Here is a 21,853-nt window from a genome sequence, read left to right on the forward strand (position 1 = left end):
AACCTGCTAGAGAACAAAAATGCCCTTCTTATTGTCTATACTAAAAATATAGTATTCAGAATGCAGTTCAGTAATTTTTTTTTATTTGTCAGAATGCAAGTTTGATTTGATTATAAACTTTACATTAAGTAAAGTTTAGTTGATTTAGTACAATTTAATGAAATAACAGATTACATACCTAATTTCTTTTTTTTACGATAAGCTTTACATTTAGTACATTTTTACAAAATACTTTTTCTATATCATAAGTATCAGATACCCCTCTGCCAGAAATTTTGCCTGCTTAAAGTTAAGAAAAATAGTGTATATACACTTGTTGTTGAAATGTAATATTTGGAAAAACTTGCTGAAGTCTTACTACCGTCTTGCTAAAAACTTGCTACCATCTTATTTTCTGAAAAACATTCAGAGTCCAATTCAGTAAATAGCTGATCTTTTGTCTGATTACATTGAGAACTAAGAGTTCTTAATTGTAAACTTTACATTTAGTAAACTGCAAAATCCTGAAACTATAATTTAATGAAATACCTGGTTCGAACTACTGAAGTATTTTATTTTTATTGTGTACTTTACATTTAGTATGTTATATTTGCTGGATCGAAAGTCACACCAGCATATCAGATGCCCAACCACGTGAAATTCTGCTTGATTAGTTAAGAAAAAAATGTATATACATGTGGTTTTAATGTACTGGTTAGTCCTATAGTTATCCATATTACTGTACAAAAACTACAGTATTCTTGATTGTAAAATGTACAATCACAGTTTAATAAAATAATACCTGACAGACATTCAGGTCATTACACAAAGATGTATTTTGTACATTACACATGGGCATTGGATCTAAAAAAAAAAATTCCTTATTTTTTTTCATGAGGCTAAGAGACCCTCTAAAGAAGTCCTTTTTTAAAAAATAGTCTACCAGTTTCCCAAACCAAATAATGTAAATGTAAATCAGTGTAACTTGCACTGATACATGGCATTTAATATAACACCTAAACCTGCCATATGGGGCTATATGGTTATCATACTATGTATGTATCATACCATTCCATCCTGCATTAAATCCCTTGGATCGTGTTATATTGGGATGTCTTCAGTCTCTGCTCTGACCCCAGGTGTCCCAGAATCCATGCCCTGGCTTTGTCCATCTCCTTCCTGCGTTTGGTCACAAGTCCGAGTGTCTCCGTGCATTAGCTCATTCTGCGCGTTCCTCTCAGCTAGCTCAGTGTCGTTCTCCTGAGCGCGCCGCGCCGCGTCCTTCCGTCTGTAGTTGTAGTAGTTCATGACGAAGAGGAAAAGGCCAGAGGTGAGCATCACAGCACCACACATGTAGAACATGTAGCTGTAGTCGCCAAACATGTCTACTAGTGCACCTGCAGAGAAACAGCAAGTGTTAAAGCCGAGGATTTAAAGGTTAAGGATGGGTTTAAGTGTCACAGGCATGTTTCATTCACTGGGAACACACACACAAACAAAAAACACCTTCAGATTATGGGATACACCATACAGTGGATGAAAGGAACTAAAAATAAGCCATTTGGTGTTTCTTGTTTGTTCTTCCATTCTTGCTTGGCATGCTCAATTACAAATCTAATGCTGAAGATCCTGATACCAAGAACAGTTCTCCCCAAATATCAAGAACTCATTCACTGGTGACTTGGCAACAAGAACAAATTGAAAGATCAATAATTCATTGCAGCTCGTGTACATGTATGTGATGGAAGGTGGAGGCAAATGCATTTCAAAACATTAAAACCAAATCTAAACTAATAATAACAGCCTTGGAGCTGGCACGCGTACAAAATATGCAATCAGTGATCATGGTCAGTACGCATCAAGCTAGAAAGTACAAGTTTAAAACTTTCAGTGGTTCCTTCAGTTGTACAGATCTATGACCAGTCACATACAGTAGTGTGCAAAAGTCTTAGGCACATGCAAAGAAATGCTGTAGAGCAAAGATGCCTTCAAAAATAATGAAATGAATGTTTTTACATTTAAAAAAAATACTAGAAAGAGCAGTGAACAGTAATAAATGATACAAAGTCAATATTTGGTGTGATGACTCTATGCTTTAAAAGTAATGAGTAGTCTCAGGTGCAGTGTGTGCCGTTTTATAAGGAAATGAGCTGTAAGTGTTACTGAGCATCTTGCAGAACCAGCCACAGTTCTTCTGGAGACTTTGACTGTCGTACTCGCTTCTTATTTTTTGCTGCAAAACACAGCAGCTTTCATTCTGTTTTGTATGAAAAGCGCTCTCTTAAAGGCCAGTTATCAAGTCAATAATTTAGGAATCACGTTTGACAGTGACCTCAGTTTTTTAAAAAAAGAAACATATTAGCAATGTCAGTTATACAGCACATTATCACCCTAGAAACATCTCCAAAGTATGTGACATTCTCTCCCCTACTGACAATGAGAAACTCGTTCATGCAATTTTTACTTCGACACTTGATTACTGTAATGGCGTTTTGGCCTGGCTACCAAAGAGCTCTATTAAACACTTACAAAGAGTTCGAAATGCAGCTGTATGAATGCTGACTCGTACTAAAATGAGAAATCACATTACTCCGACACTCAGATCCCTTTATTGGCTGCCTGTATCATTCAGAATTGAATTCAAGATCCTCTTATTAGTTTTTAAATGTCTTCATGGTACTGGCCCAACATACCTTTTGTAATATGTTAACTAAATATACTCCAGCAAGAAATTAGTTTGTTGGTTGTAAAAAAAAAAAAAAAAACACAGTTAAAAGTGGTGAGTCAGCTTTTAATTATTACAATCCCAAGCTATAGGACTCTTTCCCTGACAACCTACAAGCAATCGACTCATTATGCACTTTTGATAAGTATCTCAAAACACATTTGTTAACCAGGGCCTTTCCCTGAGGATTTTATTTTTGTTATTATTTTATTTTATTCTTATTTTTAATATCTATTATGTAGGTAAGTATTTCTTTTTTTTGTAAAGCACTTTGTAAATACTGTTTTTAAAAGGTGCTATATAAATAAAGCTTTACTTACTTACTTACTTTCATAATCTGCTGCTTTCTTTACTGACATACTAACATTTAATTTTGTGCTGGAAAACTAATGTTTGGAAATCTAAAATGTTTTTGTACTGACTCGATAATGTAGAAGTCATAAAATAAAAATCTATAACTATCTAAATCTATGCCTAAGACTTTTGCACAGTACCGTATATCCACTTCATCCCTGGCAACTGCATAGGTTTGTTGTCAAATAACCATTTTACGTAAAAGAAGCGGAAAGATAGAAATGAGTCGAGAAATGAGTAACACACTCATCAAATGTTTGATCGTTTGATACAAGCAACAGTCGTTATGTAAGTTTGTTTTGACTTTTTCTTTCTTCAGGAGGAGGCTCTGATTAGCACAAGTAGGAAGAACTTTCTCTGGTACCCTTGGCAAAGTTAGCATAGTGAGTGGAAGTAACTTAAGGCCAGATTGCTACTCCTATAGGATATATAGCACTAAGAAGTGCAGAAAGGAAAATGCAAGTCCATCCTTTGTATTCATAGCATTTTTGACACTGAGTTCATGCTTCATGCCTAAATCAGAAACCTTTTTAAAGTGCAATTTGGGATGCGAATTTTGTTCACAGAAAGGAAAATTAGGTCTGTGTGTCTGCGTCCAATTTAGGTCTAAATATGAACAAAAAGCAAATGTGTCGCAAGAAAACACTATCAGTGTCCATGCAAAATTGGAGAAGGGGGGCACTGCATTATAAAAATCTAATTACAATTCACTAATATTAAAGAAAAACTTCACTGACTACTCTAAACCATATTTACAAGCTCATTGATCATTAAGTACGGGTGTAACGCATCAAAGGCCTCAGAAATTTCCTTCTGCCCTCACACAGATGCAAACTGACCAACAGGTGGCACCGCAGAGGCAAAGGTCAGCTTTCAGGGCAGCCAAACCAATTAAAACCCTAGTCTTAATGAGTCCTTCCTCTGTGAAGATGATGATGGGGGAGTTTCTCTCTGCCCCTCAGGCTCCACCACCCCAAACAACATCAGTGCCTGTGTTTTGATTGATCGTGGCGTGCCATGTTTCAGGGGGATGGTGTGTGCTGATGTCCAGAATCCTCATTAAGTTGGGCGCTTGATTGGCGCGGCAGTCATTCCAGTCCATCTGTTAAAGTTGCCTTATTTTTCCCCTCCTCTCACATGTACTCATTGCTTAATGATCACACGGGGCGTCTAATGAGTGAGGGGATGAACCGAGATTCATTAAAATACGGGAAAGCGAAAGGCTAATTACTGCCATTTCCTATCTTCTTCCTCATTAGGCTGACCTCGAGGTTCCGGGGAGTGGCACATAAAGACAACGTAACAAGGAGATGCGCTATAGCGGGACGTAATAACTCTGCCACTCTAGTGGAGATTGCTGAGTATGAGCAAGAGACGACAGGATTGCACATAGGTGCTTATTTACGCTATTAAACACCAGTCTCTGAACCAAGGTCTTGCAACAGATCAATGAGGAGCAGATATTTCTGCCTCATTAAACTAGAAGCAGAAGGGGTTGCCAGGTCCTGCGTGACAAAGTTTGCCTGATATGAATCAAAATGGCTCAAAAACAGAGTCTAAGTTTGAACAGGAAACTGCTGCATGAAACACTACAGTGTTGTGAGGAGGTCTTTGCTTCTATGTGTAGCTGCAAGTACATGTAGAGCAACACCAGAGGAACCAGATGTGGTGCGTCATTTAGTCCATGTGACGACATTTTGAATAAAATTCACAACCCACACCTATATAAAACATGGAGTTCCTGATGTTCCTATGTTTCAATTCAATCAGCAGGTCTTTGTACTAAATCTACAACAAGCTGTGAAATTACTTCTGCTTGGTATCATGTTAAAGAGTTTCTTTAAACAGCTTTGACGAAAAGATAACCACTTGGGATCGGTGTGTTCTTTTGTCTTTCTCCTTTAACTCACAGCAAAATCAAAGTATGCCATCACAGATGGGAGTCTTCAATGCATTTTCTGGAGATACATGAAATATTTAATTATATTGTGCTTAAGGGAAGATGAAATCCCCCTCACACACACAGCAAGGGAAACAAGGAGAGCCAGAATAACCTTTGGCTCGGCTGTTTTTAATGTGTCTTCACCTCAGAGGGTTGGACTGTTGCTCAGAGGACAGACTGACCGCTGTTGAAGAAACATCAAGCAGAAGTCTACAGTCCAAATGCCATCATCATGGATATACAGTAAATATGGAATTCATTCACTTCCTTTTTTTTTTTTTTATAACACAGTTTTAATGCAAATTTTGAATATGGACTGATCCCTGATTGGGAATGGCAGAAATTTGGATGCAAGCATTCCTATAGATGGGATTCTGTGCCTCTAATGTTTACTCATATAGCCTTTGTACCTGAAAACACACTCAGATTACTCAGATTGAGGATATGATCAGCAGTAGAGGTGCCACAGGCAGCATTAACAGCTTAACGCCCATTGGCCGAAAGGGACCGAAGACCAAAGTGAGTGAGAAGCGTAAAGAGACTTCATTACACTCCCAGCTACTTCGCTTTGGAAAAACCTCGCTGTAATTTGCGCACGGAGGCGAATCCTCACGCGGCCAGAAAGCCGGAGCGACTGCGGCCGATTTGCAGCACTAAATAACCGTGACCAATTACGGCCTCACGCCCCCACACACACACACTCACGCTCCTGAGGCCCAACATGTGCCGCCGCGGTGCCTCCCTCACCAACCATAATCCAATTCTGCTGGAATGTCTTACAATAATGATACCCTGGAAAGCTTTCCCACCCTGTCCTGTGTTTGTCCATTAGTCATGCATGCAGGAGAGAGAGAGAGAGAGAGAGAGTGATAACAAACATTGATTTATTCAAGTGCAATTTTGTTCCTTTTTGCCATTTTGAAGTGCTGTGACCTTTTTTCTTTGAAGGAAATGAGAATAGAATGAAAAAGCACAAATGGGTAAACACATGTGGGTAAACACGTTCTGTGCTTTACTGCTTTGTAAAGCACTTTGTGAGAATATCTAGAAACGTGCTACAATAAGTTGCTTGTCTTTTTTATTTGCTTATATTCCCAACCAAATGTCTGTGTGTATGTGAATTAGACTTCGATGAAGGATCAAAAATGAAAATACTGAACTTGAAACAGTACCATAAGACATCCTAAGCTGAAGAATTCTAATTCTCTCACTTGCATAAGAGGCCTAGGTTTCTGGACACTATATATACTTAGCATTGCACCACATTACCTTTCTCTGCTGAAAATGCCAAAAGTGTTTTTTTTGTTTTGTTTTGGTTTGGTTTTTTATTTTTGCATTTGATTTATTTCATTACAACAAAAATTATTTGCTGCCTGAATACAACAACTATTTATTCTGTCCAGAAAAGCTACCTAAGATATTCCTAATCAGCCTCGCGCCTACAGATGGACAAAATGGTAAGTATTGTGATATATTCTTGCCATGATAAACAATAAGGTTATCTAACAAGATGCACAAGACCAAGCACAGGAACACACCAGAAAATAAAACACATTTTTCCATGCCACATTTAAAGCCTACTGAAACTAAGAAGTCAATAATGTTTCATGTTTCAACAGAAATCTAATCATCAAGTAATCTGTGACTTTAATTTGGCATGAGTATTCAGACACCATCAATATTTCAAACGACTTAAATTTTTAAGAGTAACAAACAGGTGACTTCAGGTTATTTATTTATTTATTTATTTATTTATTTATTTGATTTTTTTACTTGTTTTGGAATAAAAATCTTATTAATGAGTTTTTTTATATTCTGGTTACTGTGGTATTTTGGTCCCAAATAAGAGGTCAGCTTCTTGAAATACTAGCGATACTAGGAAACTGATATCATGAAAGACTTTTTTCATGAACGGTAGCATAATATACCCACTTTTACATACCACCAATCCATTGAACTCACCTGCAATGGGTGGTCCAAGCAGAACCGGGCAGCACTCGAAGATCGTGACGAGTCCCACAGCACTGGAGAACCTGCTTGTTCCTACCACATCCATGAGGCACTCGAAGAGCAGGGCGCACACCATGCCATACACCACACCATAACACACTGCATACACCACCAACCCCCAGTAACCGGAAGCCAGTGGGCACAGCAGGTGGCACACACCATTGTAGGTAATGGCGAAGCTGAAGAGGTACTGGACCCTTGGCCTCACATGGGGGGTATTGGCGAGCAGACCTGTGCCTGGCCGGGCAAACATGTCCACGAGCGCCAGTGCAGAGAGCAAGCTGGCAGCCGAGTACTCGTCCATGCCACGGTGCTTGGCATACGGTGCCAGGAAGATCATTGGGGCAAAAAAGCCAAAGAACATTAGCATGTTTCCTATTAGGTAGATAATAAAACCACGGTGCCGGAAGAGAGACAGGTCCATGAAGCAGCTGACACTATCCAAGCAGCTCCTCTTTGCTTTGGTTTGCACCTGGGTTCCATTTTCACAAGATTTTGGCTTCATGGCTCCATTTGTCTCAGGTCTATGAGGGCCACCTACTGATGGGGATCAAGAAAATATTGGTTGAGAAACCTCAGAGGTATGCAAGTATGCGAAAATGTTTGTACAACGGCTAAAATTCACAAACTTTTCACCATAAAACTGACAGGTTAGCTAATCATCAACCCATGACCACCTGCCAATGCCATGGAAATTCTACTGTTGGTTGCATTACCACATGCTTTTGTCCTGTATAGATTTCACTAAGTGTACAGCTGATAAAGCATGCAAAGAAGGGTTTTGCTGTTTAGCTACAATCACAGCTGAAATCAGTAAAGTAACATTGGCTCCGTCATTGTGATGATAACGAGGCAAATCTGATAGACTGGAAACAGCACAAAACATGATACCAAAAGCTGCAATATCAGGGTAACAACCAGCAAGATAACTAACAGCCCTACCGTCATTCAGAGGTCTCATTAGTGATCCGGCCACACAGCAGTTCAGCAGCATGGCCCCAAGGATAAAGAAGCTTCCCCTCCAACCAAAATGATCAAACAGGAACTGGTTCAGTGGTGCCAGCGTGCAGAGGAAAACTGGACTTCCTGCCATGGCTAGGCCATTGGCGATGGGCCTCCTGACCTGGAAGTACTTCCCAATTATAGTCAGGGACGGCTGAAGGTTGAAAGAAAGTCCGAGACCTGCGGGAAAATTAAGATGGAAGTTAACACAAGCTCGATTTTCAGAGCCGGTGTGGCCATTCACAATTGCACCGCTCTCCATGATTAAATTAAGGCCAATCCCACTCAGTTCGCATTAGAGTTCCATCTCATTTCACATTGCCGACTAAAAACTCATTAACGGACCCCGAAATAATTTCTCAAATGAATCTGCGAGGTAAATGGTAATAAATTAGACTCTCTTTACCAAAGAAAATCCAATTTAATGCTGTCTCATTCTCTAAACGAGCATCTTATTCATTGAACAGGATCGTGCATGAAGAAGGAGTGCGCTAGGTAGGATTGCTATATTCCCAGTATTCAGAAATCTGCAGAATGAAGACTTCATGCTCCTTTACTGCCTCTCATTCATTACAGTTGCTTTTTATACTGTAGATCTAAGCAAAAATTCCTTGAAACTTTTCCATTTGGATTAAATTACGTTTCATACTTTGAGATTTGATAGTATATTTTGAATAATTAACTGCTAACAGATCAGGGCAATGTAGTTCGTTTAATAGTATTTGGTGCTGTGGGCTGGTAAATGTCAATTATTCCTACAAATGAGAAGTTAGAACCAATGTATGATCCTCAGTTGGGCTGTGTGTTCATGTGTGATGAAGTCTCTTTTGGAGACTTTTTTTTATCCTTGTTGTCCAGGGATAAAATCACCAGTTTGATATGAGGCTTTAGGAGGGGGTAGTTGTCTTCTGTGGTTAAGGCTTTTGGCTGCAGCTTGTGGGCTTGTGGGCTTGTGGGCTTGTGCAGGTTGTGAGTTCAAATATCGGCACTACCCCGATTCCATTGTTGTGCCCTTGAGCATGCCTATTAACCCTTGGTGTGGCAGGGACCTTTACAAATTAAATTACATTAACCAGGCATTGGAACAACATGGACTCTAAAAGACAACGTTTTCCAATCTTGGTATAATTTGACGTACATTGATGGTTGCAAACGTGTAATTTGTATAATGAGTCTGCTCACCTCTCTGAGGTCACCAAACTGTGTAATTATCCATAATTTGCTGCACTTATACATTGGTCTTGTCTTACGCTGTCATACTGTTTGAATACATACTGTGTATCGATGAAAAGAATGTAAAGTGTTAGTAAATTCAGACGATATCTTGGAGGGACTGTGACTCTGTCTGTGAGGAGTCTACGAGAGAAATGTTCCAGGTTAAAATGAATATCTCTAAATGTATGTCTCAGCTGTCCTGGTGATGAATGAGAGAGATGAATTCACCAGACCCGGAATACCTTAGCATGCGCCCGAGGCCAAAAATGGAAACTAATACACATCCCGAGCTTATAAAGTCATCACAGTCATTTTTTAATAAAGACTTTTAATTTGGACCAGTGTAAGCCTAGACTCCATGTGGACCCTTTGCTGAAAGCATTACCCCATTGATGGTGACCTCGAAATAATAAAAAGAAACCGAGAGGGTCACTGCGAGTCTCAGTAGGACTTCCGTGCCCACTCCATCCACACATAAATCCTCCATGGCAGACTGACGCTGGGTAATGAGGCTCGCTGGGCACGCGCTCTGGGTAACCAGCTTGGCACGTACAATCCTTCCCTTAGAGGGACGAGCCAGGACAGTGCAGACTTAATTACACCCAGAGAGAGAGAGAGAGAGACAGAGAGAACAATAGACAGATAGAAAATCAGAGGGCGGGTTTTGAAAGAGACAAAGAAAGATTGTGAGGGAAAAAGAAAAGATAAATGCCGCTTGTGACGACAAAGAAAGCGAGACATAGAGAACCAGAACAAAGGTCAAAGAATTAGTGAACAAGCGAGTGGTCCACGGAGTGATAGCTTTTCCCTGAGGCGTGACCCGAGAGCGAAACCCGAGAGTAACTTCCAGACCTACAGGGCGGAAGACCGATAAACAAGTGGAACTCTGGTCCTCCCTATACACACACCAATTACACCCACTCCAGAGAGCTCAACTTCAATACTCAGATGGACAAAGTCCTAATGGAGAGATCTACTGATGACAGAGCTGGGCCATGGGTCTGGGGGTTCCTACAACATCATATGAATTCAGTTCAGTTTGACTTGTATAGTTCCTTATTTGTCACAAAGCAGCTGGACAGAAATCTTGGAAAGCCAGAGAGAACATTAGCAAGGAAAAACACCTTGAGGTGGCATAAAGAGGACACGAACCTACCTAGCAAAATATGTCCTGGGAGTAAAACAACCAGGGCACTGATGACACTTTATTTTTTTCATTATACCACAGAAATACTGAATGCTCAAATCTGATTGGTCAAAAGGTGTTGAATAAGTTTATAATAATAATAATAATAATAATAATAATAACAACAGCCCTGACAGTAGTTTAGCTGCACATCACAGGTTTATATTAATGCACTTGTTCTAATACGTTATCGTTTCCATAGTAACAGCGAATTCATAGGGACTTGTATGGTGGAGGCTTCACATAAACAGCTTACACACAGTTTGTGTAATTGTTGATATGGTGAAGTTTTTTGTGAGGAGACATTTATTTAACATTTTAGGAAGGAGTCTCAAGTGTCAGCGGTTTGTAACAGAGTAAAGCTGTAACTTTAAGTTTTCTGACACAGGAACATCGTCAGGACAGAGGATTTGTGCTCTCTGTGGTTTCTTCGTAACATTACAAAATCTAGTTTTTTTCCTATTAATTTCAATTACAGGAAAAAAAGAGAGGCTGGAGATGGAAAGACTGTTTAGAGCTGCTATAATATATCACGTAAGTGATAACAGGAACTAACTTGTTTCGTGGATGTTCCACAACATTAAATGTAACTATAAATGGATAAAAAGTACAATGTTGGGGTGGAAATAGTAACTCCATTCCCTATAACAGCATGCACCCATGAGTTTTGTTCCTTATTATTTAAGTGCATTATAGCTATAGTATACTTCTCAACCTTGGGCAGCATGTTAAAGCACAGTGAACAGTACCAAAAACGATCCAAAACTGTAAAAATGAACATTGTGTTTCAGCACACAGGAAAGAGAGGTGTCATTTCAGTACCTCCAATGATCCCGACACAGAAGTACAAGTGTGTGATGGTGCTGCTGAACGAAGCCGCCACCATCGACACACTGCACATGAGGCCTCCTGTGATAACCACAGGCCTGCTGCCATAGCGGTTCACCAACACACTGCTCACTGGACCTGGACACAGACGGACAGAAAGAGGGTGAGTTAATACAGGTAGTGCTGTACAATTAACCACATTATAATCGCGGTCACAATTTCTTGCTTACTTCATTAGATGATCGACTTCAAAAAGATAATCGACTGCAATATTGGTGAGCTTAGTGAAACTTTTTTTGTAGTGTCTTAAATCACACTTCACATACCGTGGTGTATTATTCCTTTATTTAAATTATTGTTTTATGTTTTTATGGTTTATTACAGTTCACCTACTATTGGGGATTAAATAAGGAAGAGCTAATTAGAGCAAGATTTGTTTTTTTCCCAATAAAATAAAACATCACAAATATTTCTCAGGTCACTTACATATATTTCTTACTAAACATTTCTAATCCTAGCATATTTAACATGGACCCTTTTCTTAAATGTTCAAAAACCTTTGACTGGCAGTATATACTTAATATTCAATTAACAAGACCTTGAGCTGTCTAATTTTTAATCAATTGCACACCATGCAAGAAATGATGATAATATTATTGTACAAAGTGTAAATCTTGATAACAACACTGGCCATTTTCAGGATAATAAAATGTATTATCTTAGCAATATTGTACATTGTAGTGATTCTTTCATAGAGAGAATGAATGAAAGGGTTAGAAATCAATGGACAAAAAGGAAGAGAGGAGAAAAGACAGAAGGCTGCGTCTTATTTGCATTATATTTTGCATATTTTGATGAAAACTAGAGCTTTGTTTAGCAGCATTAAGCCCAAAATCTCTGACAGACATGATGAGAAACTGCATCACCACTCATCTCATCTCACCTCATCTCGGAGTTTAGCGGCAAACACTTTTGATGACACCTATTAGATTACAGTCACGTTTCATATTGCTTTGATCTTGATGTAAAACAACTGCAGAGGAAGAAAATTATCAACTAAATTATCCACATCAATCAGCAAGTCAGTTTGTCTTTTCTGAAGAAAATTAAAAACCAGAAAAAAAGCATCCAATGTTAAAAGGCCAAATCATTACCAAAAGGACATTCCTTAAAAGAGAGGGACCTCGGAACGTACGAGCTGGCTCTAAAGGAACAATCTGTTTGCTATTCCAGGTTTGATTCAGAAGGTCAGTGAAGGCCTCTGCAATTATAACACGACTGCATGCAAACGGGAAAAAAAAGGTTGCTGGGAAAGACCTTACAGAAATAACTGATTGTGTTTGTAGAAATGTGAGTTTTATTGGAGGTTGAAGAGAAAACATCGGGGGGAAAGTAAATGTAACGTAAGCAAATAACATGTTCAACTTAAAATTATGGCCTTTGGGATTATTAGGAAAATATTAGGGGGAAAAATTAAATGTAATTTCAGAAAATAATGCGTTCAACTTAAATTGCGGGTTTTGTTTGAGATTACTATAATAAGAAAACAAAAAAATTAACGTAAGCTGAAAAAAGCATGTTCGACTTAAAATCATGGGCTTTGTTTCCGATCATTTGGAAAATATTAAGGAGGAAAATTGAATGTAAGGATGTAAAAGCTAAGGATGTAAGAATGTTAGCCTGTTCAACTTAAAATTGTATGGTTTGAGATTAACAGGAAAACCTTAGGAGAAAAAAGTTTATGTAATCTTAGAAAAAAGTATGTTCATCCTAAAATAATGGGCTTTATTCTAACTTGATAGGATAAAATCAGTGGTGAAATTTTAATGAACACTAAGAAAAATAGCATGTTCAACTTCAAATCACGGTCCTTGTTATACTCTATTAGAGATTACTCTAATAGGAAAACATTAGGGAAGTTGAAAATGTAAGATAAAAAATGAAAAAGATTAAATAAGATTTAGTCAGAATGTAAGATAAATGTAAGAAAATTGCATGTTCAACTTAAAAATCAAAAAAATGTTTTGTTTGAGATTAATAGGAAAACACAGGGGGAATTAATGTTCAACTTTAAATTGTGGACTTTATATAAGGAAAACATTATGGGGGGAAAAAAGTTAAATGTCTGCTTAAAAAATAGTACATTCAACTTCAAATCATGTGCTTGTTTGAGATTAATAGGAAAACATTGTGGGAAATTAAATGTAAGCTAAAATAAACATGTTCAACTGAAAATCATGGGTTTTGTTTGAGATTAATCAGTAAATATTAATGGGGGGATTAAACATGAGCTGAGAAAAAAAAATAAGAAATTGCATATTCAACTTAAACTCTTGGGTGTTGAGATTAACGTGAAAACATTATGGGAAATTAGCACATTTAGAACATTTAACTTAAAATTGGCTTTTTTTTAGAAACATATGAAATTGTCAATGTTGAAAATGAATACATTTTAAAAAATAAAAAATAAATGTATGCTTAAAATAGCATTAACTTAGAATTGTGGACTTTGTTTGAGATTAATAGGAGACCTTTTGGGGGAAAAATAAATACGATACAAAAATCACAAATTCAATTTAAAATGGTGGGATTTTTTTTAGATTGTTAAGAAAACAGGAAGGGGAAAAATGAAATGCTCAGCTTAAAATCATGGGTTGTTTGAGATTATTAGGAAAAGAATTAGGGGGAAAATGTGTGTAAGCTAAGAAAGTAGAATATTCATATAACCAAGACCAGGATTGTTGTTCTGGTAAAGCCGACTCATCTTGCACTGACGCAATTTACGGCACCACAGTGAAGAGCTAGAAGAGATTAATCACACCATCATTATGGGCTGTTTGTGCGTTTGTCTGATCCCATGATGCACCATGTAAGAGCAACACTCTCTCCACAATCAACAAGCTGATGATCAGTGGCTGAGATGATATTTTGAAAGGATGATTTATTTCAGCTTCAGAGACGCTAATGGCCTGTTGTTATCCTTCATTTTGGGTGTTTACAGCCTTGTAAAACTTTTATGATTATGTGGCTAGGCTGTAAATTATGTAGGGCGGATCTTGCTTTCATGAGCATGGCAAAAGCACTAATCAACTCAGCAAGCGCTTGAAGAGAGGAAAAGAGGAGAGGAAGCGAAAAGGCACACAAGCAAAAGATATTTTCTTCCTTTTGCTTCTTCAGAGACTAAAACGATGCCAAAAAACAGCCATTTTTACTGCTGATTCCTTCAATCTCTAGTAAGAACTTACATTATTTAGTTCGTATGCAACAGTAACCAAAAAAAAAAAAGGAAAAAAAGATATACTTTTTTCCATATGCTTGTGTGGTACCATTTAAATGCAATTTCTGACATCACAAAAAGTTTAGACAAAAATAAAGCCAGTTTTGCTTAATTACATTACTTTAAATATTCATATACAGAATATGAGAGCAAAATATATACATAGAAATTGCATGACATTAAAAATAAAACATATAACTTAAATATAATGCAAAATCAATAAAACAATATACTGAAAATTGTACACTGTATTTGGACAATATTTATATTTATATCACATTCAAAAAAAAAAAAAGAAAAAAGGGGGAAATATATAAACATTTAAACCGGTTTTTATTTATTACACATTGATACACTTTTTTTGTTATGTGTAATAATGAAGGAAAGTCTGAGAAGCCTAACACACTAAATGTCTTGTTGCTATTAAATTCTTTTTGAATGCTGTAATTTTTTTTGTCCTAAGGGTGTGCAAAGTTTTGCACTAACTGTATATATCATTTTCATATGAGGATTTAAAAAGAAGATAATTTAATTCCTATCAGTTATGTTGTCTTGGGTGTCTTGCTGTCTGAGATAGATAGATAGATAGATAGATAGATAGATAAATAGATAGATAGATAGATAGATAGATAGATAGATAGATAGAGTCTAGAACACTTCAGTGTTCTGTTTGTCCCTAAAGTGGAACCTCATTAGGAACCTTAGAGTCCTTAACAATTCAGAGAACCCTTAAAGGAACCTTTCTTTTCTACACCTGCATGTTGTGGTCTCACACTCTCGAATAATTAAAAAACACTAAACTCATGCAGTGTATACACGGAATCTTTGTGTTATGGAAACCTGCTGAACGTGAGCAGCATAAGAGCAGAGCGGATTAGTGCGTGGATCGCTGTTCGTTCACGAGGTGACATTTCCTCAGGAGGGACTTCAATATCTCCTAAAATCCCAGTCACCTGAGGAAGATGGGGGTCATCACACATCACACAGTTCCCACAGGGAGCGACGCTGAAGGGGAAAAATGCAGTGGTGTCTGTGTGTGATGAATTTTTGCTGTCTTTCTTCCAGTGCGTGCAGGGTGACATTGGGAAAGAAGCCAAGGGCGTTATGATGAAGGCCACGCCGTCACCATTACACAGGGGAACTCTGTCTCTCTCTCTGTTAATGATGATGGTTCTCTAAAACCTTAGCACTCTGCACCTTTATCCCTCTTTGTGGGACTATTTTTATTGCTCGTATAAAAGCAAAGCGATCACAGACCTGGGACCCCTTTAGCTGTAAAAAATAAATAAATAAATAATCTTTAGAGCCCCTCAGAACAGATTGATTTTATGAACATAATCCAAGTCAAATATTAAGTTTCTTCTTTAAACCTAAGCTAATATTTTGACTATATATTTGAGGCATGGATCTTTTTATTCCTGAACCTACCACTCAATGGATATTTATTTATTTATTTATTTATTTAGAATTCTCATTAGAGTTAAACTGACATTATCTATTTATGATAGAGGTTAATCCTATCAGGTAATCCTATCAGTGGCTCGCCATTAAGAGTGAACCCACCCAAGAAACTTCTGCTTTTACAGCTCACTTTCTAAACATAGTTTTTTATGTTGTTGCATTGTTTCTGACCAATCAGCGTTGTCACAAGGTGTTGATTAATTTTCTATTACAGCACTTATAGACTGACCTTAGTTCCGGCTGCAGTTTTAGCAACATATACAGGGACGTTTCACATAAACTAACTTGTTTCATGGACATTACGCAACATTAAATGTAACTGTTATCAGATAAAAAGTATGACGTTACATAATTGCTTTGGTCCATGAGGAATAAAAAACTTCAAGGCATGCTGTTAGAGGAAAATAAATGTTGTAGTGGTAACAGTAACTTCGCCTTATACCACCCTGCTGTTGATTATTTTCCTCTAACAGCATGCCCTGACATGTTTTATTCCTTATTTAACGCTTCTGTACATTTTTCCTTGTAGGACATCTAATACAGTATTTCATTCTTAAAACCAATTTTGAGATTCAGTAAAAAAAAAAAAAAAAAAAAAAAAGTCAGTGAGCCATTTACACCCTTGTACCTTCACTGCCAGGCAGTTTTGTTTCTCCAGAGGAACAGGTAAAGATCTTATGTAGAACCATACAGTAGATGATATCTCTTTTAGGAAAAGCTTTGAGGAGAATGCTAAGCATCCAGAGAACTTTTGTGGAATAACTTTCCCAAGTGAAGTGGAGTCCTGCTGTTTTTTTGTTTTTTTTTTGTGGCAAAGCAGCAAACATACTTCATGACTGTGTTAAACATTGATTGATTGGAGGGGGAAAATCCTGACTTTTTGGACATGAGCTTCTAAACTCTTAGTAAGAAAGGTTAAATGATAACCCTTAAGGGTTCTTTGGTTTGACCCTTAAAGATTCTATGAAAAAAAGCTTACAACAGTGTTTCCCTATCAGAGAGGGTTCCAAGTCCCTTTAGAAAGCTAAGAACGCCTAACGACCCAAAGAACCCTTGAGGAACTCGACATTCCACATCTCAGCAGCATCCACATTTTCAAACTACATCTGCATCCAGAAACAATACCAGCGCACTCCTACTGACACTGTGTACTTGTGATCCCACAAACTTTATAGTTTTGCCCTTTCTCATATTCCACAAATGAAGAACAGTGCCCTAGACCCATGTGCTAACACACCACACACTGAATACTAATCCAGCCCAGGATCTCGCAGCAACCAGGCAATTAGCTCTTCCAAAGTGGTGAAGTTTAAACTACATTAGTATTCACGGATCAGGTCAAAAAAAAAAAAAAAAAAAAAGGCCCCGCAGTGCTTATAAAAGATTGAAGAGTCTCACCTCCTGCATACATAACAGCCAGCATGATGGAGGAAACCCAGGCGATCTGGCTGTAGGACACGCCGAAGTGGCGCTGGATCTCCTTGAAGTACATGGTGAGGGCTTTGGGAAAAGCGTAGGAGAAGCCGATGGAGACGAAGGAGCCGAACACCACCACCCAGCCCCAGCCTCCGTCCGGAGGGCTGGAGCGTGAAGCTGAGGCCATGAGCGCTCGGAGGGAAGGGAAGCAAGCGAGAGTGAAGAGAAGGGACGAGTGAAAGGTTAAAGATGAGGACCAGGAGCTTCCTCTAGAGGTTGACCTTCGCACCTTCCACTAAGTCAATCAGTGCTTGACAGTGCTACTCAATAGCATGTGACATCCGGTTATCGCCAATGATTACCATGTTGATAAAGGCCTGTATGTGCCATTATAATGCACAATATCCACTAATTAGCGCTGTTTGCTCAGGTAACACTCCACTAGCCTCATACCAGAACTCGAATTTAAGACTGTATTTAAAACTACCATGTAATACTAATATATAACATATATTTTCTAATATATATATTTACAGAGGGAGATTATGCAGTGCCTACGTCAGGCATGCACCAATTCATGCAAATATTCAGCCTGCAAATTATATTTGAATTTTTCATCACTACCAGTGGTGTATGGGAGGGGCATGAACGGCACACAGTGTCGGGTGCCAAAAAAAACCTAAAAACCCTGAAATAAATGAATGATCATGCAGCTGGACCACAAACATTAGCAAGAAAAGTACATCATAGTTGAAGGTAAGAGTATTTTTGTGTACTACTAGCTGCCCTAATCTCATATAGGTGTAGAAATATCTCTTCCCTAAGCTTTGTGTTGCAAAATGCACGTTTTTAGGTGAGATCCAATACAAAAAAGCAGCATAGGGACAGCTGTCTTCCTGATATTGGCCAGCATTAACCGTTTCCTCCTTGTTAAAAGTCACCCAATAATTCCCAAATTAATTCCCAATAAATTAGTCTACACATTTCCAAATAATATGCATCTGCAAAAAATTGGCATGGAAAAAAAATGGCAAGAAAGTTGCATTTTATCAAGTAGGCCAAAGAAACATCCAAAAGATACAGCAATGATAATATTTAAGGGGAAAAAATCAGCTCAGAATAAACTCTTCCAAAACAACCTAAACGAAAAAAAAGAAAGTAGTCCCAGAAAAGCAAAAAAGCACTAAACTGTTAAAAAAAAAAAAAAAAAAACATACAGTACATATTAGATATAATATAGATATAGATACAGATATGATAGATAGATAGATAGATAGATAGATAGATGTTTAATCTGTTTTTTCTGTCAAAATGTTCTGCTTTTTTTCCTCTTTCAGTTAAAATGTGTTTCCTTTTGCGGGTATCAGATTATTTTAAATATTTGCATGCACTCACTTGTGTTTTGTCATGTTGTTAGTCAAATAAGCCATGCCCTTAGTTCAAGGTGATGTCTTTGCACCTGACTTTAGTCCCACGTTAGCTCAGCTATTGTTGATACGCTGGTAAAATAAAAAAAAAAATAAATAAAACTGAATAAAAAAAACTAGTGAGAACAGTGAGATTTGAACCAGGAACCTCAAAGATAGGTGGCGAGAGCTTTCCCACAACATGAGCTGAGCCGTTCTGAAAGAGTTTCATGTGCAGTGCAGGTAAGCAGGAGAGCGCATGTCTCAGTGTGATCGCGGGCTGAGGCTCGGTTCAGTCGGGACGGTTCATTTCTAAGCACACGTCTTTATGTGTGTGGGTGATGTAGAGTAAAAAGCTTGCTTGTGGGCTGGGGGAGAGCGCTGTGCTGTCCCTGCAGATCCCCGCTCGTGAGGCGAAGGTGCTGGTCTCATTGTTATTACACAATTTATCTTATTACTGTATATGTTACTATATAAAGTGGATTGTAATTACATTACATAACTATATATATTACATTGTATTACCTTGTAATTACCAATTGATTACTTTATTTCTAACAATTATGCTGTATTTACATTGTAATTATATTGTAATTATATATTTATTACATTGTTATTACTGTTGTAATTACATTGTAATTACATTGTAATTACTTTTGATGTTGCCACAGAACCTGCGTTGTAATTACATTGTAGTTACATATTTATTACATTATTATTACATTGTTATTACTGTTGATGGTGCAACTTAAGGTGCACCATAATTACATTGTTATTACATAGTTATAACATATGTATTATATAGTAATTACAAATGTATTACATTGTTATTAACAAACATTGCTGCTTAAGGTTCATTGTAATTACACATTACATGTATGTCTGTATTACATTGTAATTATATTTATCTCACTGTCATATAAATTCTTATTTAATGTAGATGACAGTTGTAATGACATTTTTAGTTACATAAATTTACTATTTATATATTTAGTACATTGTTGTGTATGTAATACTTTATTTTGTTATTCAATACAAAGTTCTTCCAACTGATCAGCTTTATCCTATGATATCCTGATGGTCTCTTTCCGCATGACCCCACCCCCATCCACAGGGCACAAGGTTAAGATACGTTCGGTTTTCCTTTAATGTTTCAACCAACATACACAGGATTTTTTTTTCAATTGTTTTATTTTCAAATTATGTGCAATGTGAATTTCACAGTAGAGATCAAAGTATATTTAACAAACTCTCATACCATACAGCCAGGCAAACAAAAAAAATAGACACAAAAAAGGAAAAATAAAATATAACTAAAACACTATGTAGCTATATATGCAAAGACGAGGAGGTTGATTGGCTTTTAAAGTTGCAGCAGGCGACATGAGAAGTCTAGCTCAAACTCTTTGTAAGCTTTCTATACATTTTGACAAGATGACTGGTGTTCTGGAAAGTTAAAACTAGTACTGCTGTTACAGTTAGTGTCTGTAATGCTTTGGGTTATGTTAAAGTGATGTCATCCCCGGGGACAACCATTAAAAACAAAAGAGGTATAAACAAAAACTGGGATAATCAGGAAAAAACCTACCCACGTCTAAATTTAAAATAGAAAATAAGCACTCCTTAGCAAAATGGAAAAAAAAAAAATCACATCTATTATTCAAGTTGAAAAAAGATAAGGTAAATAAAATCCTGCTTAAAAAAAAAAAACAAAAAAAAACACAACTGTGCAAGTACAGCAACTTATGTTACAGTATTTTACATGAATATCAAACCGTAGTCAATACAGTACTGGGTATAATCAGTAATTAATCCTGAGAATGGTCCGGTTCTGGTTCTCATGCTACTGAGCTTTGTTTAGAAGTCTTGACGAAGGCAATTTATTGCACCAGAGTCACAGCTAAGCTCGTTCAGCTTCCATCCCTCCGAGTTCGAGGACTCCAGACGAGAAAACTCCAGAGAATACGGCACATGTGCTTATACCGCTGATTCGACACGCATGCGGGCCACGTCATCACATCCTCACGCGATACGGCCTGGAGTGGAACGGAGTGCTCGCTTGTTTTGAAAATGAGAGATCGGTGCTCTGAAATGGCTTTGCCATGTGTGTGTGAGATGTAGAAATGGAGCTTGCGATTGGGACTGAGAGTGAATGTAGTGCAAGATCAGTATGCCACAGGAACCAACAGAACGTACAAAAAACAAAACCAAACAAGCAATAATGCTCAAACACATCGAGCTACAACAGGACTTTAACCCAGTGGCTGTATTTAAACAAATCAAAAAAAAAAAAAAAAGAAAGAAAGAAAAAAAGAAAACGTGTATTTCTGTACAAGATTGTCAAAGAAAAAGCAGCACCATGAAACATTTATTTCTTAAAATTCTCCAGCTGATGGACGGATGGTTCACAGACTGATGTTCTTCCCAAACACGGAAACTTCCAGGATTAGACGGCACCTCTCACTGGAGTGGCGATAATGATAATCATATAAACCCCTTACATGGTAAACCAACTTTGCGTGAATGCCTAATGCATTGTTTTCAGGAGATGAAATAAAAGCATTTTGCTTCTTTACGACGTCTTTAACCCTAATGCGTACCTCCTATTGAAAAAAGAGGCATCCCTGCTTTTTTTTTTTTTTTCCGCGCAAACTGAATTTTTGTTTCAAACACAAGGATTAATGCATGTGAAATGGTGTCCTGCTGGCATCGACTTTGAAAAATCTCCCTACCTGCATAATGGCACTCTGCAGCCCTGGTATGACATCATCAAACCTGTTTCCTGCTTTTCATTACACGTGCAGCCAAAATGGTATTCGACAAAACCAGGTTCAGAGCTTAGGCAATCGGCCTGTGTGTTCAACCACAGGTTACAATTTAAAAAAAAAAAAAAAAAAAGAAAAAAAAAGAAAGGAAGAAAAAGAAAAAAGGCTCTCCATTTATCTCTGGCGTTTTCCCTTCCAGGTCTAAAGTGGAATGGTGTGTTCTCAGAACTGGAGTTGAGAACCCTTGTTTTAACCTTAGCTTAAACTGTGCTAGTTCTGCAGTACAC

At 37.6% G+C, this 21,853-nt stretch overlaps 1 protein-coding gene across 2 annotated transcripts in view; it reads right to left on the bottom strand.

Moving 5' to 3' along the window:
* The window catches only part of LOC113539669 (monocarboxylate transporter 2), an 18,075-nt gene extending 419 nt beyond the window's left edge, over window positions 1–17,656 (bottom strand). The window contains exons 1-5 of one of the 2 annotated variants that reach the window (XM_034314014.2): window positions 17,378–17,656; window positions 11,236–11,379; window positions 7,953–8,192; window positions 6,963–7,547; window positions 1–1,376 (exon numbers count right to left, since the gene is read on the bottom strand). The exon at window positions 1–1,376 is cut by the window's left edge and continues 419 nt beyond it. In XM_034314014.2, coding sequence (XP_034169905.2) covers window positions 1,081–1,376; window positions 6,963–7,547; window positions 7,953–8,192; window positions 11,236–11,379; window positions 17,378–17,582 — 1,470 coding nt within the window. In that variant the 5' untranslated portion in view covers window positions 17,583–17,656 and the 3' untranslated portion in view covers window positions 1–1,080. Of the gene's footprint in view, window positions 1,377–6,962; window positions 7,551–7,952; window positions 8,193–11,235; window positions 11,380–17,377 lie in introns of both variants that reach the window. The other variant, XM_026935631.3, reaches the window with a different exon arrangement.
* Between the last annotated feature and the right edge of the window lie 4,197 nt (window positions 17,657–21,853).

This window comes from Pangasianodon hypophthalmus, chromosome 20, assembly GCF_027358585.1.
Source record: "Pangasianodon hypophthalmus isolate fPanHyp1 chromosome 20, fPanHyp1.pri, whole genome shotgun sequence".
NCBI classification, from domain to species: Eukaryota; Metazoa; Chordata; class Actinopteri; order Siluriformes; family Pangasiidae; genus Pangasianodon; species Pangasianodon hypophthalmus.